Source organism: Rhinoraja longicauda, chromosome 1, assembly GCF_053455715.1.
Source record: "Rhinoraja longicauda isolate Sanriku21f chromosome 1, sRhiLon1.1, whole genome shotgun sequence".
NCBI classification, from domain to species: Eukaryota; Metazoa; Chordata; class Chondrichthyes; order Rajiformes; family Arhynchobatidae; genus Rhinoraja; species Rhinoraja longicauda.
Window position 1 is genome coordinate 24359510 of NC_135953.1, and position 14362 is coordinate 24373871.

The 14362-nt window shown below is 44.1% G+C and overlaps 1 protein-coding gene across 1 annotated transcript in view; it reads left to right on the forward strand.

The window, feature by feature from the left end:
• me2 (malic enzyme 2, NAD(+)-dependent, mitochondrial) overlaps positions 1-14362 on the forward strand; it is a 60057-nt gene that overhangs the window by 19224 nt on the left and 26471 nt on the right. The window contains 6 exon segments of the mRNA XM_078399931.1: positions 2922-2931; positions 3342-3428; positions 3430-3504; positions 5410-5513; positions 8865-8974; positions 9698-9795. Coding sequence (XP_078256057.1) covers positions 2922-2931; positions 3342-3428; positions 3430-3504; positions 5410-5513; positions 8865-8974; positions 9698-9795 — 484 coding nt within the window.

Sequence of the window (14362 nt, forward strand, 5' to 3'; positions counted from 1 at the left end):
GGTGCATTATAAAAACAACTTAGTATAAAGCTTGTTAGCCATTTTTTTAAATCTCAAATGTTATGGTATCATTCCTATATGAACTGGAGTTAATTATAGGGCAGTAACTGTTTGAATAAATAGGATGCTTTCTTAACACAGAGTACATGCTGCTTAAGTCTGAACATTACTTATCTTCACTATTTTCTACTCTGATACTTCATGATAAATAACTAATCTGGGCTGTTTGAATGCTTTCAAATACTGACAAAGACAAAGGAGATAGTAATCTAATTCAGAAGCGAAGTGGTATACGTACCCCGGTTTGCATTGATGGTGCCGAAGTAGAGATGGTTGAAAACTTCAAATTCCTAGGAGTCAACATCACCAACTTCTCCTGGAGCACCCACACTGAAGCAACAACTAGAAAGCACACAAAACGCCTCTACTTCCTTAGAAGGCTTAGGAAGTTTGGCATGTCCCAGACAACTTTCACCAACTTCTACAGATGCGCCATAGAAAGCATTTTATCAGGATGCATCACAGCTTGGTTTGGTAGTGTAAGATTCAGGTTGGTTAAGGCAGACTGAGCGAAGGTGTTGAGTGAAACAGCTTGGTTTGGAACAGCTCCATCCAAGACCGCAAAAAATTGCAGTGAATTGTGGTCACAGCCCAGATCATCGCACAAACCAACCTCCTATTGATTCATTTATTCCTCTCGCTGCCTCGGCAAGGCCAGCAACATAATCAAGGGCGAGTCGCACCCTGGCCACTCTCTCTTCTCCCCTCTCCCATTGAGCAAAAGGTATAGAAGTGTGAAAATGCACACCACCAGATTCGGACAGTTTCTTCCCAACTGTTATCAGGCAACTGAATCATCCTACCACAACCAGAAATCAGTGCTGAACTACTATTGAACTATCCTTGATTGGACTTTGCAGGCTTTACCTTGCATTAAATGTTATTCCCTTATGTATTTACACATATAAATGGGTCGAGTGTAATCATGTATTGTGTTTCTGCTGACTGGTTAGCACGCAACAAAAGCTTTTCACTGTACCTGTGTCAATGACAGTAAAACTAAACTGAACTGGAAAATATTATTCTAGAACAATTTGATGAAGGGATTTAAAAATTATCGTGGTCAAAAGTACAGTATAAATTTTCATCCCTTGTTACTGATCCAGTAAAAACCCTCTTGCTGAGCGCAAATTGGCTCAGGTTTAACTTTATTATTGTCATGTATACAGTGAAAAGGTACAGTGAAAAGCTTTATTTTGCATCCTATTGATCAGATAACACCACACATAGATATAATAAAGTCAAACTGGAGTACAATAGGGAGAGCAAAGGAGTACGTACAGAGTGCATAATATAGTTCTCATCCTTGTAGCACAACAGCTCCATTGATAAAGTCCAATGCGTGCAATGAGGTGGAGGTGTGTCAGACTGTACTCTGGCTGACAGATGAGAAATGGAATGCCTGCCCAATAGAATAATGGAATAGTGATTGGAGGTCAAAGGAAGAGACTTTCGAGGAGGAAAGTGGCTGAATGAAGGAGGTGGTTAATAATAACAACCATTTAAACATCTGAGAAAAAGGCACAAGGTGGTGGAGTAACTCATCGGGTCAGGCAGCATCTCTGGAGAACATGGATGGGACGTTTCTGTTCAGAACCCTTCTCCAGACTGATTCATCTGAGGAGTTAAAAGAAAAGAAAGGGTGTATAATGTTGATGAGATTAGTTTGAAGATGGGAGTTAAAATTTCACATGTGCTTTTATGTCCGGGTATTAAAAAATCTGGGAGCATGGTATTCTCTTCCTGTTTAAATAGGACATGAGCACTTTGAAGTACAATAGTGATTGTAAACTCAAATGCTAAAAACTTTTGCATAAGAGTCGGGAATTCCTTTCAGCTCCTCTTTCTGTGTCTATTCAAAGACATGGAGAATGGAGATAAAAATACTGCAGAGTTCATCACGGTTTTCAACCTTGTCTGTCATGAACACCAGAGCTGGAGAACTTGGAGATGTTCATTACAAAGATGTTCATTACAAAGATGTTCATTGAGATAGACACACATGCTGGAGTAACTCAGCGGGACAGGCAGGATCTTTGGATAGAAAGAATGGGTGACGTTTTGGGTCGAGACCCTTCTTCAGCTGAGAGTTGGGAGAGGGAGACACAGAGATAAAGTGTGTGAAAACAAAACATCAAAAGAGATGAATATCAAGAAAAATGCAGATTAGATCATTGTTTGCTAGGAGGTGACCACAAAGCAAACGGATAAAATGCAGTTGAGGACAGTCAGACTGGTCGGAGAAATGGGAAAGGGGAGGGGATGGAGAGAGGGAAAGTATTCAGGTTGGTTTTGAAGGGAATGTTGGAGATGTTGAGGAGTAGGAGCTACTCAGTCAGTACAGTACATAACACAAGAAAAAGTAGATGTAAAAGAGAGGATTCTGAGGTGATTTACAAAGATGCTGGCAGGAATAGATAGAGGGTATTGAGGAAAAATATTTCATTCAAAGCATTTGGGAGCGGAGGTTGAGGAGGAGGTGATAACAATTCCAAGAGATCCTTTTGTGCTGGTTAATGAATTAGTTTTTCTTTTTGACTGACATGGGCAAGGGGGGTTAAATTATTTTCTGATGTAAATCGCTGATTTGAACATATTTGCTCTTCTAATTTTGATATTGGAATCTTTAATTGGCTCTTAATTTCACCCTCCAAGCAAAATCAAATCTGTAAAAACAGGCTTGACAATGAAACCTTTCCTGAGATTCTCGTTATTTTGCATATTTAAGGATAGAGTTTGAGTTTGCTAATCCTTGCAGTGAGAAGAGATTGGTATGACCTGAATAACATTTAAATCCTTGGATTACAGCGACGGTTATGCTGTTATTTTTTAATCATTAAATTGTTTTTTTTTCTTTTTAGTTTTGAAATGGTTTATTTTTTTGGGAGGGGATTACGTGTTGATTATTTTAAATGTTGAAGAGGAATTTGAGGGATATTATTGTCATGTGATTGGAGTAGAATTAGGCCATTCGCCCATCGTCTACTCTGCCATTCAATCATGGCTGATCTATCTCTCCCTCCTAATCCATTCTCCTGCCTTCTTCCCATAACCTCTGCCACTTGTACTAATCAAAAATCTATCTATCTCTGCCTTAAAAATATCCACTGACTAGGCTTCAACAGCTTTCTGTGGCAAAGAATTCCACAGATTCACCACTCTCTGAAGACATTTCTCCTCAACTCCTTCCTAAAAGAACGTCCTTTAATTCTGAGGCTATGAGCTCTAGTCTTTAACTAGTGAGAACTAGTATTCTATTTTTTCCTATTTTTTCCCATTAGGCTGTAGTTGTAACAGATGGAGAACGGATATTGGGACTTGGAGACTTGGGAGTTTATGGAATGGGAATACCAGTGGGAAAACTGTGGCCTATACACAACGTGTGCTGGAATTGATCCAAGGGGATGTCTTCCTGTTTGCATTGATGTCGGTACTAATAATGAGGTAACTGCGCAGAGCGCCAAAGTAATGGCAAAGTTTAAACATATCCTATCATTTATAATTACTTGAATGTGTATTTTAATTCCAAAATATATGGTGATGGAGAGAGGAGGTGGTTTTATTTTGGGCTCCTGTTTCATAAGCCTTTGGCTTAATATTTGGTCAAGGATTGCTCTTTTGAAATTAATCTTTGTAATTATTGACCATCCTTTCCACATTAAAGGTCACATTATGTCTTTCAATTGCACCAAAATATTTATTTTCGGTCTGCTGTCCCTTGTTATCTGGGTAATCAGTAGAAGTAAATATTATTGATCTTTTCTCCTCATCTTTTCAAGAGCAGTTGAAATACTGCAGTACAACTTAATTCTCAAGATTTGTTTTAGAGTTGCATTCTAAACTATATGAAAGGACTCCAGGTCATAACTGTTGTGATGACTTTCCAGAAGTAAACTATTTCATAGGGCTCTTCTCATACAAATAAAGTTGTATTAATATCTGATTCTTTGAGGTTTCCCTTGGGTAAATCGAGCTTTATACTGTTGCACTGATAAAAGCCTTGAAGTTTCACAACCATAGTTACAAATAAATATTTGCTTAACTTAAGCTTAAAAGTTTTCTTCAATATTGAAAATGGCTCGTACCTGCCTTGAAGGGTGAAAAAATGTATGATGCTCATAAGTAAACTAAACTAAGTATTATTTTGAGAGAGCTGTTAGAAAGGCAAAAGTTGGTTCATAGATATAGAACAGAAAGTAAAATTAGGAAAAGGTTATTAATTTAGTGATGCCTGCTACTAATTGAAATTGATTTTTGTTCACTGTTGCTTACCTTGATATTGTTGAATTTGCAATGACTGGTTCTCTGTTTACAACCGATCTGAAAAAACACTACTCAAACTGTGCAAACTGCTTCTCTCATTCTCAAGAAATGTTGAATGAAAGAATCAGAGTCAAATTATGTTGCAAACTCTGGGTTTGTTGAACATACTTGGTTGGGTTTAGACAGGTGACAGAAATCCATGTTCCATCTGATTTATGTAATCCATGGTAGTCCAATGGAATATGTAACATTTGTGAAGTGATCTCTAGAATTCTCTGCCACAAAAGGCAGTGGAGGTCAATTCACTGGATGTGTTCAAGAGATAGTTAGATTTAGCTCTTAGGGCTGAGGGAATCAAGGGTAATAGACAATAGGTGCAGGAGTAGGTCATTCGCCCCCTTGAGCCAGCACCACCATTCAATGTGATCATGGCTGATCATTCTCAATCAGTACCCCGTTCCTGCCTAATCCCCATACCCCCCGACTCCGCTATCCTTAAGAGCTCTAGCTAGCTCTCTCTTGAATGCATTCAGAGAATTGGCCTCCACTGCCTTCTGAGGCAGTGAATTCCACAGATTTACAACTCTCTGACTGAAAAAGTTTTTCCTCATCTCTGTTCTAAATGGCCTACCCCTTATTCTTAAACTGTGGCCCCTGGTTCGGGACTCCCCCAACATTGGGAACATGTTTCCTGCCTCTAACGTGTCCAACCCCTTAATAATCTTATGTTTCAATAAGATCCGCTCTCATCCATCTAAATTCCAGTGTATACAAGCCTAGCCGCTCCAGTCTTTCAACATATGGCAGTCCCGCCATTCCGGGAATTAATCTAGTAAACCTACGCTGCATGCCCTCAATAGCAAGAATATCCTTCCTCAAATTTGGAGATCAAAACTGCACAGTACTCCAGGTGCGGTCTCACTAGGGCCCTATACAACTGCAGAAGAATGGGGGGAAAAAGCCGGAACGAGGTACTGATTTTGGATGATCAGCCATGATCACATTGAATGGTCTACTCCTGCACCTATTTTTTATGTTTCTATGTATTTTTACAAAGTTAAAGTTTGTTTTTTCTATTTCTTGTAGAGTCTATTGAAAGATCCATTTTACTTGGGTCTTTACCAGAAAAGAGATCATTCACATCATTATGATGAACTTATTGATGAGTTTATGGAAGCAATTGTGAATAAGTAAGTAATCTTGCAACTGATAATGGAAATGAAAACAAATGAGTTTTCCTGTTCTTTCATCACATTTACAATGGGAAGAATTATTACCAACATTTACCTGAAAGCCCTGGAATAATGTATATTTTCTGTGTCCAGTTAGATAAGAATGCGTAGGAATATACTGCAGATGCTGGTTTACACCCGAAGATAGACACAAAATGCTGCAGTAACTCAGGCAGCATCTCTGGAGAAAAGGAATGGGTGACATTTCGGGTTAAGACCCTTCTTCAGGCTAACATAGAAATGGGATTTAGAAGGATGAGAGGGGATCTTATCGAAACGTATAAGATTATTAAGGGGTTGGACATGTTAGAGGCAGGAAACATGTTCCCAATGTTGGGGGAGTCCAGAACCAGGGGCCACAGTTTAAGAATAAGGGGTAGGCCATTTAGAACAGAGATGAGGAAAAACTTTTTTAGTCAGACAGTTGTGAATCTGTGGAATTCTCTGCCTCAGAGGGCAGTGGAGGCCAATTCTCTGAATACATTCAAGAGAGAGCTAGATAGAGCTCTTAAGGATAGCGGAGTCAGGGGGTATGGGGAGAAAGCAGGAACGGGGTACTGATTGAGAATGATCAGCCATGATCACATTGAATGGCGGTGCTGGCTCGAAGGGCCGAATGGCCCACTCCTGCACCTATTGTCTATTGTCTATTGGGAAGAGCTGTTAAATTCAGAATCTGCAGTTTCTTGTTTCTAAGGGTGAAGGAAGATTTGAGATAGGCTTTTTAAAACCAGAAGGGATTATTAATTGGGTGTCGACCCAAAACGTTACCCATTCCTTCTCCAGAGATGCTGCCTGTTCCACTGAGTTACTCCAGCATTTTGTGTCTGTCTAGATAAGAATGGTTCTTTTTCTCAGAATCATCTTGCAGTAACGCTACAGAGCCACTGGGGATCAGCACAAAAGTGGTCACCAAGCATTCGACACATGCCTTTGAAAAGTGATAATTTCAGTTTATAGATTTTAAAGTGAAATCTTAATTTTAGTAACATGCATTTTCGGTTCTCAACATAAAAAAAGAAATTCAACTACTATTTAATTAGCTTAATGCAAAGGGCATGCTTCCCCCACTGCACTGCTTCGTTATAATTTGAGACCTATTATCCTGATTTGGCCATAGGCATACTCAGCAAGTCCCCACTGGTAGATTTACGCTGAACACCATTTATTATAGAGATACAGCATGGATAAGGCACTGCGGCCCACCGAGTCCACGTTGACCATAGATCACCCAGCCATTCACTTCAGTTCTATGTTATCCCACATTCTTGTCCACCCCCTACATATTTGGGGCAATTTTAAAGAGGCCAACTAACTTACAAACCCCATCGTTCTTGGGATGTGGGAGGAAACCGGAGCACCTGGAGGAAACCCATGTGGTCACCGGAAGTACGTGCAGACAGACAGCATCCAAAGTCACGTTCAAACCTAGGTTTCTGGCGCTTTGGGGCAGCAGCTCTACCAGCTGCGTCACTGCACAGCCCATGCTTGATGTTGATGGGAGCTTTACTTCACAACCCTTGCCAATAAGGAATCAAAAAGTTTATGCCCTAGGAGTTATGATGCTTGATATTTTCTCCTTATTTTATTATAAGATGCTATTCTGTGAACTATAATTCGCAGTCCTTCACAAATACATAAACTTTCCCCAAAAAGATTAAATTTATTGCAATTAATAATCTGTGTTCTACACTGGCCCTAGTGACCATTTTAATTGACATGAAAGGAAAAGAGGGATTACTGAGAAAATCGTAGACTTGGTGCAAACCCAGCAGTGAATCTTCCCTTGACTTGGTGTGGCAAAGACAGCGATGTGGGCTGGTGTTGGATGACCTGGGGAGTTTGGTTCTGCATTAATTAGACATGCTCAGTGCTCTACCATGGGTGGCATGGTAGAGGTGCACCATTGCTGGAGATTGACATTACTTGATTAAAAAAATGCCCTTGTGGCTTTTGCGTGTTGACAGCAGCAGGACGTTACGGTCTCACCATGTTCTGTTCAGTATTATATTGTAGGGACATACGGATTGGCCAGGTAGTCTAGAACCCTCGGATTGGTTTACGGGTCACGTGGTGTGGGAGCGCGAGGTATTTGAGTGCCTGGTGCCAAACTAGAGTTAGAGATTAGATTAGCGAGCGAAGTTAGTGTTAGTCCAAGAGTAAGTACGTTGCGTTTGTCACGGGTTTTATCGACAATAAAGTCTTTGGATAATATCGCTCGTTTGGACTCACTACAATATAAACACATACCCACGTCCCCTCTCTTTGTTTGGCTGCAGAATTCATGCCAGTGCAGAGAGCCATGGAGCTTACTACCATCGAGAGGCTGGGAGAACTGTGCAGCCATACAACGAGAGGTTAGGTCCCTCCATCCATTATGTTCAACAGGAAATAATGAGATGTACCATGGGGTTCAGGTAGTCTCACAGCATGTTGAGCTGCAGCAGCTACAACTCCCCAGCTATGATCACTCATCACTCACCATTTTGATCAGGGTGTTCTACATCACCGCACTGACCACTGCATTGCTTGTCCCTGGCTCTCAAATGCTATCCCTTGCAGGCAGCCTAGCCACACCATCAAAGGGATTTTTGCCAAGTTTCAGCAGTTTTCAGCATTACCTCATCCTATTTTCTCCAAATTTCCTCCTGCTCCCTACAACTCTCTCAAGATATCTAGGCATCTATTTTTCTGCTCACCTGCACATCCCAGCTTTGATAGCTTCATTGACTTTGAGGTTGAATTCTGGAGTTCCTTCTCTTAGCACCTCCCTTTCTCAATTTTCCTACTTTTTAATTCTCCCCTTAGTACCTATTCCTTTAAACTAAATTTTGATCTTTCTTCCTAACACCTGGATGGCTTAGTTGAGTTTAGAGATACAATGCAGAAACAGGCCTTTCAGTCCACCTAGTTGCACCAACCAGCATTCCCCGCATATTAACACTATCCCATACATACTGGGGACAATTTACACTTGTACCAAGCCAATTTACCTGCAAACTTGTACGTCTTTGGAGTGTGGGAGGTAAATGAAGATCTCGGAGAAAACCTACACGGTCACGGAGAGAACGTACAAACTCCGTACAGACAGCATCCGTAGTCTGGATCGAACCCAGGTCTCCGGCGCTGCAAGCACTGTAAGGCAGCAACTCTACCGCTGTGTGACAATGCCGCCCGTGGATGGCTTAGTGTTGAATTATATTTGATAACATCAAGTTCCTTGGAATATTTGGGGATATCAATCCCATTGTATACCAAGGTGGATTTAGCTGCCTAGAAACATAATGTTGATTTTTCATTTTAAAACAGGTATGGTCGTTCTACCCTTATTCAATTTGAAGATTTTGGGAATCACAATGCCTTCAGGTTTTTGAAGAAATACAAAGATAAATATTGTACTTTCAATGATGACATTCAAGGTATGTTTCTAATATTATGAACATAGCAAATGAAAAGTAATTTGTATAGATCAACTGTAAACTGCCAAACGTCAGGGCACACGTGAGGGTGATATTATAGTACCTAGGACTCAAAAGAGGTAACAGACTCAAAGGCCCTCTGTGCTGTGATAATTCTGGTTCATTAATGTCAGGAAAATTAAATAATTCCAGTTTTCAATGTTTATTTTTAAATTAAATACTTTTTAGTTCTTAAATTGATTACATTATTCAAGCATGGTGTTAAACCTTGTTTTGTTTTACTTAACATGCTATGAAATCGAGACATCTGATCAACAACTGTGAAATATCAAATGAATTTCAATTTGCTCTGACATATTTGAAACAAAAGAAAATTACAATTCTGGCTTGGAACAGTTATCCTGATTAGTCTGTTTTCAAAAGTAACAGAGCATCTTTGTAAACTTGACTTCCTTTGTTTGAATGTTTTTAATGTACTTTGTGTAGATTAAGATATTTGTAAATCTGTAACAAGAACATATTTCCATAGTGTATTTTTCATCCAAAATTTTGTAATAATTTGGTTTCAACTTTAATTGGCAATTGATCAGCATGAAATGCAGTACTTAAAAAAAAAAAAAGATAAGTTTAATATTCCATTGCTCAGTACTCTATTTCAAGCAAGCCTTTTATTTCCTCTCCATGCAGTTGATTGACATTTAGTGTTGTTTTTGTAATGTCCAGGCACTGCATCGGTAGCACTGGCAGGATTGTTCTCAGCCCAGAGAGTGATTCAGAAACCAATCACAGAACACAGATATCTGTTTCTTGGAGCTGGGGAGGTAAGACCGCATCATTTTTCACCATTTTTAAACATAACTAAATCTACTGATTGTAGTAGGACAAATTTGTTGAAATCACGCTCACAAGCTTCAATTGAGAGATTGTATGGTGCAGAAACTATTTTCTTTAAGTGAACAAGGACAACTTTAAAAAGCAAGTTCCTACATCTCCATGCACACATGTAATATAACAAGGGATTTTTAGTATTGCAGAACTATCACTAACCATATTTTTTTGCTCTCATTTATATTGTGTTTCATTTAATTTTAAACCATTTTTTCTGCTGTTTTTGCTGTTGGCTTTCATATTATATTGATACGATAACAATGTTTAAGAGGACTTAAACAAGCAGAGAAAGAGGGATATAGACAACATGTTGACAGATGGGATTGGTTTAGATTGGCATTGTGGTCAGTGCTGACATGGACCGGAGAACGTGTTCCGTACTGCACTGTGCTACGTTTTGGCTTCTTCGGGTGTCCATGGTGTCACCATTATTGAAGAGCAGGACAGATTGACATATGGCAGCTTAAAAATCACTTCAGCCCTTGAAATAATTGAACAAGTTAAACTACCATACAACAGGAGAATTGGTAAGAAACGTAGTCACAATTTTAATATAGAAACGAGACGACCCGTGGACCCGTTGGGTTCCCGTTGTTGCTAAAGGTTCTTTAGTAACTTGTCAGTTTCTTTGTTGAACTAAATTAAGGCGCATGTTGCAATCAAAAGCGCTTGAACAATTGGTTGGGTAGAAAGCAATCAAAACGGTACACGATAGCGCAACAATTTGAATAAAACACGACCCGTGGACCTGTTGGGTTCCCGTTGTGACAGCGATTGATGAAAATAAAGACACACAATTTTAATATTATTGAGTGGTCACGGTGGCCAGCAGTAGGAGAGCGGCTGCAAGGCACTGCCCCATGTTCGTCCTGCCGGCGGCCATCTTCTTTGACCTTCTCTCTGCCGCTGCGTTGCACCACGGGAGGAAGGTCAGGCGCGGGGCATGCCGGGACGGGCGCTGGCCCTCCCAGCGCAGGCGCGCCGCTGCCAGGCTCGGCAACCCTCCCCCAACTGCACAGGCACGGCTGCCGGGCCCGGCAAGTGGAGCAGTTTATAAAGTAATTTACTTTTAAAGTATAACGAAACTTGATACTGCACACCGCAAGCGAATGGTGAGTAAGGTGCCCCTAAAATTGTTGCGATATCGTGTACCGTTTTTGCTGTATTTTGGGAACATGCATACATATGTATGTATATACTAGACCAAGTGGACCCATTGGGGCCCAAACCTCTCCTGAATTGGTGCAGCACCCTCTCCTCCCCCCTACTCCTCCCTCCCTAGGTGTTAGATCTAAACTTTAAAATGTGAATAACTTTAAAAATATAACACCGATTTCAATGAAATTACTTCCATTAGCACTAAAGGGACGACGGTGAGTAAGGTGGGCCTAAAATTGTCGTGCTATCGTGTACCGTTTTGGCTGTAGTTCAAGAACAAACAAACAAGAGTTTTAGTAGATAGACTAGCACTAGTGTGCCCGTTGGGCCCGTCCTCGTAGGGTTTCCATTGTAACCGGGAGGATGGGAGGGAGGGAAGAGGGAGGGAGGAGGGAGGTGGGGAGGGAGGAGGGAGGTGTGGAGGGAGGAGGGGAGGGGGAGGGAGGGGGGGGAGGGGAGGGGGGAAGGGAGGGAGGGGGACCTCCCCTTTTCCCAGTACCCCTCTTTCCCCGTTGGGCCCGTCCCCGTAGGGTTTCCATTGTAACCGGGAGGGGGGGAGGAAGGGTGGAAGGAGGGGGGAGGGATGGAAGGGTGGAGGGAGGGGAGTGGGGGAGGGTGGGAGGGAAGGAGGGAGGGGGGGAGTTAGGGGGGGAGGGTTGAGGGAGGTGGAGAGGGATGGGGGAGGAGGGGGGAGGGAGTGGGGATGGAGATGGGAAGGAGGGGGAGGAAGGGGTTGAGGGGTGAAGGGGGACCTCCCCTTTTCCCAGTACCCCTCTTTCCTCCACCACCAAGCCCCCTCCGCAACGACCCCTGTTGTCCCCCTCCCCAGTCCCCATTCTCTGACCCCCCCCATTCTCTCTCTCCCCCAGACACACTCTCAGTGTTTTTTTCGAAACACTTGCCCCGGTGGCCCATGAGCATAGAGGCCCAATGCTGATCTGTGTACGTTAAGTGACTTGCAATAAAAAAAAAGACGTAAAAAAAAGATAAGTGCTTTTTAAGTGCTTGTTTTGAAACATTCGCGGTCACATAGTGCTTCTCACTGCGATCTGTTAGTGGTGCTTGTCGAAACAATGTAGCACCCATCTCACACAAGCATTGGGAGGATGGGAGGGAGGGAAGGGGAGGGAGGGAGGAGGGAGGGGGGGAAGGGGGGAAGGGAAGGGGGGGAGGGGGGAGGGGAGAGGGGAAGGAGGGGGATGGGATGGGGGAAGGAGGGAGGGGGATGGGATGGGGGAGGGAGGGGGACCTCCCCTTTTCCCAGTACCCCTCTTTCCCCGTTGGGCCCGTCCTCGTAGGGTTTCCATTGTAACAGGGAGGAGGGGAGGGGGGGAAGGGGGAGGGAGGAGGGAGGTATGGAGGGAGGAGGGGAGGGGAGGGGGGAAGGGAGGGGAGGGGGGAAGGGGGAGGGAGGGGGGAAGGGGGAGGGAGAGGGGTAGGGGGGGAGGAGGGAGGGGGACCTCCCCTTTTCCCAGTACCCCTCTTTCCCCGTTGGGCCCGTCCTCGTAGGGTTTCCATTGTATCCGGGAGGAGGGGAGGGAGGGAAGGGGGAGGGAGGTGTGGAGGGAGGAGGGGAGGGGGAGGGAGGGGGGAAGGGGGAGAGGAGGGGGACCTCCCCTTTTCCAAGTACCCCTCTTTCCCCGTTGGGCCCGTCCTCGTAGTGTTTCCATTGTAACCGGGAGGAGGGGAAGGAGGGAGGTGTGGAGGGAGGAGGGAGGTGTGGAGGGAGGAGGGGAGGGGAGGGGAGAGGGGGGAGGGAGGGGGTAGGGGGGAGGCGAGGGAGGGGGACCACCCATTTTCCCAGTACCCCTCTTTCCCCTTTGGGCCTGTCCTCGTAGGGTTTCCATTGTAACCGGGAGGCGGGGAGGGAGGGAGGAGGGGAGGGAAGGGGGTGGAGGGGAGGGGGGGAGGAGGGGAGGGGAGGGGGGGAGGGAGGGGGACCTCCCCTTTTCCCAGTACCCCTCTTTCCCCGTTGGGCCCGTCCTCGTAGGGTTTCCATTGTAACCGGGAGGCGGGGAGGGAGGGGGGAGGGGAGGCGGATGGAGGGGGGAGGGGAAGGGGGGAGGGAGGGGGACCTCCCCTTTTCCCAGTACCCCTCTTTCCCCGTTGGGCCCGTCCCCGAGGGGTGAGGGAGGTGGGGAGGGATGGGGAGTTAGTTGGGGAGGAGGAGGGGAGGGGGGAGGGGAGGGGGGAAGGGGAGGGAGGGGGACCTCCCCTTTTCCCAGTACCCCTCTTTCCCCGTTGGGCCCGTCCTCGTAGGGTTTCCTTTGTAACCGGGAGGGGAGTGGGGGGGAGGGAAGGAGGAGGGTGGGGGGGAGGGAAGGGGGAGGGAGGGAGGAGGGGAGGGGGAAAGGGAGGGGAGGGGGAGGGAGGGGGAAAGGGGGAAGGGGGGGGAGGGAGTAGAGGGAGGGGAGGGGGGAGAGGGTGGAGGGAGGGGGGAAGGGGGGAGGGAGGGGGAACCTCCCCTTTTCCCAGTACCCCTCTTTCCCCGTTGGGCCTGTCCTCGAGGAAACCCTACGAGGACGGGCCCAACGGGGAAAGAGGAGTACTGGGAAAGAGGTACCCCGTTGGGCCCGTCCTCGTAGGGTTTCCATTGTAACCGGGAGGCGGGGAGGGAGGGGGGAAGGAGGGAGGTGTGGAGGGGAAATGGGTGGTCCCCCTATCTGAGTTTTAATAGTAGATAGATAGATAGATAGATAGATAGATAGATAGATAGATAGATAGATAGATAGATAGATAGATAGATAGATAGATAGATAGATAGATAGATAGATAGATAGTATGATAGATAGTATGATTTGATACTATGATAGATAGTATGATTTGATAGTATGATTTGATAGTTTGATTTGATAGTTTGATTTGATAGTTTGATTTGATTATTTGATTTGATAGATATATGTATATATGGCAGCGAGCTCAAACAGCAGTATGCTGGTGCAGATGAGCTGATAATGATGGATAACTATTTCCCGACATTAAGATAACTTCTCTGCTCTTTGAAATTACGAAAGGGAATCTTTTATATCTAGCTGGAAAGCAGATGGGGCCTTGTTTTAAAATCTCTTTCCACCTGAGCTAAATAGTTAATGGGTTACACCCTGGCACAGATGAATAATTAGCCTTCAATTTGATGAGTTTTGATTTTAGAGGTTGTTGGCTAATGAGGGAGTTTATCAAACTCCTTTTTAAATTCCACACAAGTAACATCCATAGATATCCCTGCATCCACTGGTTTTACAGACCTAACTTGTCTGATTCCTGAACACTTGTTTAATGATGTTCTGACATATGTAATGCTCCATATCAGAATCTCTGACTATTTGTGTTGAAATCTGGCTT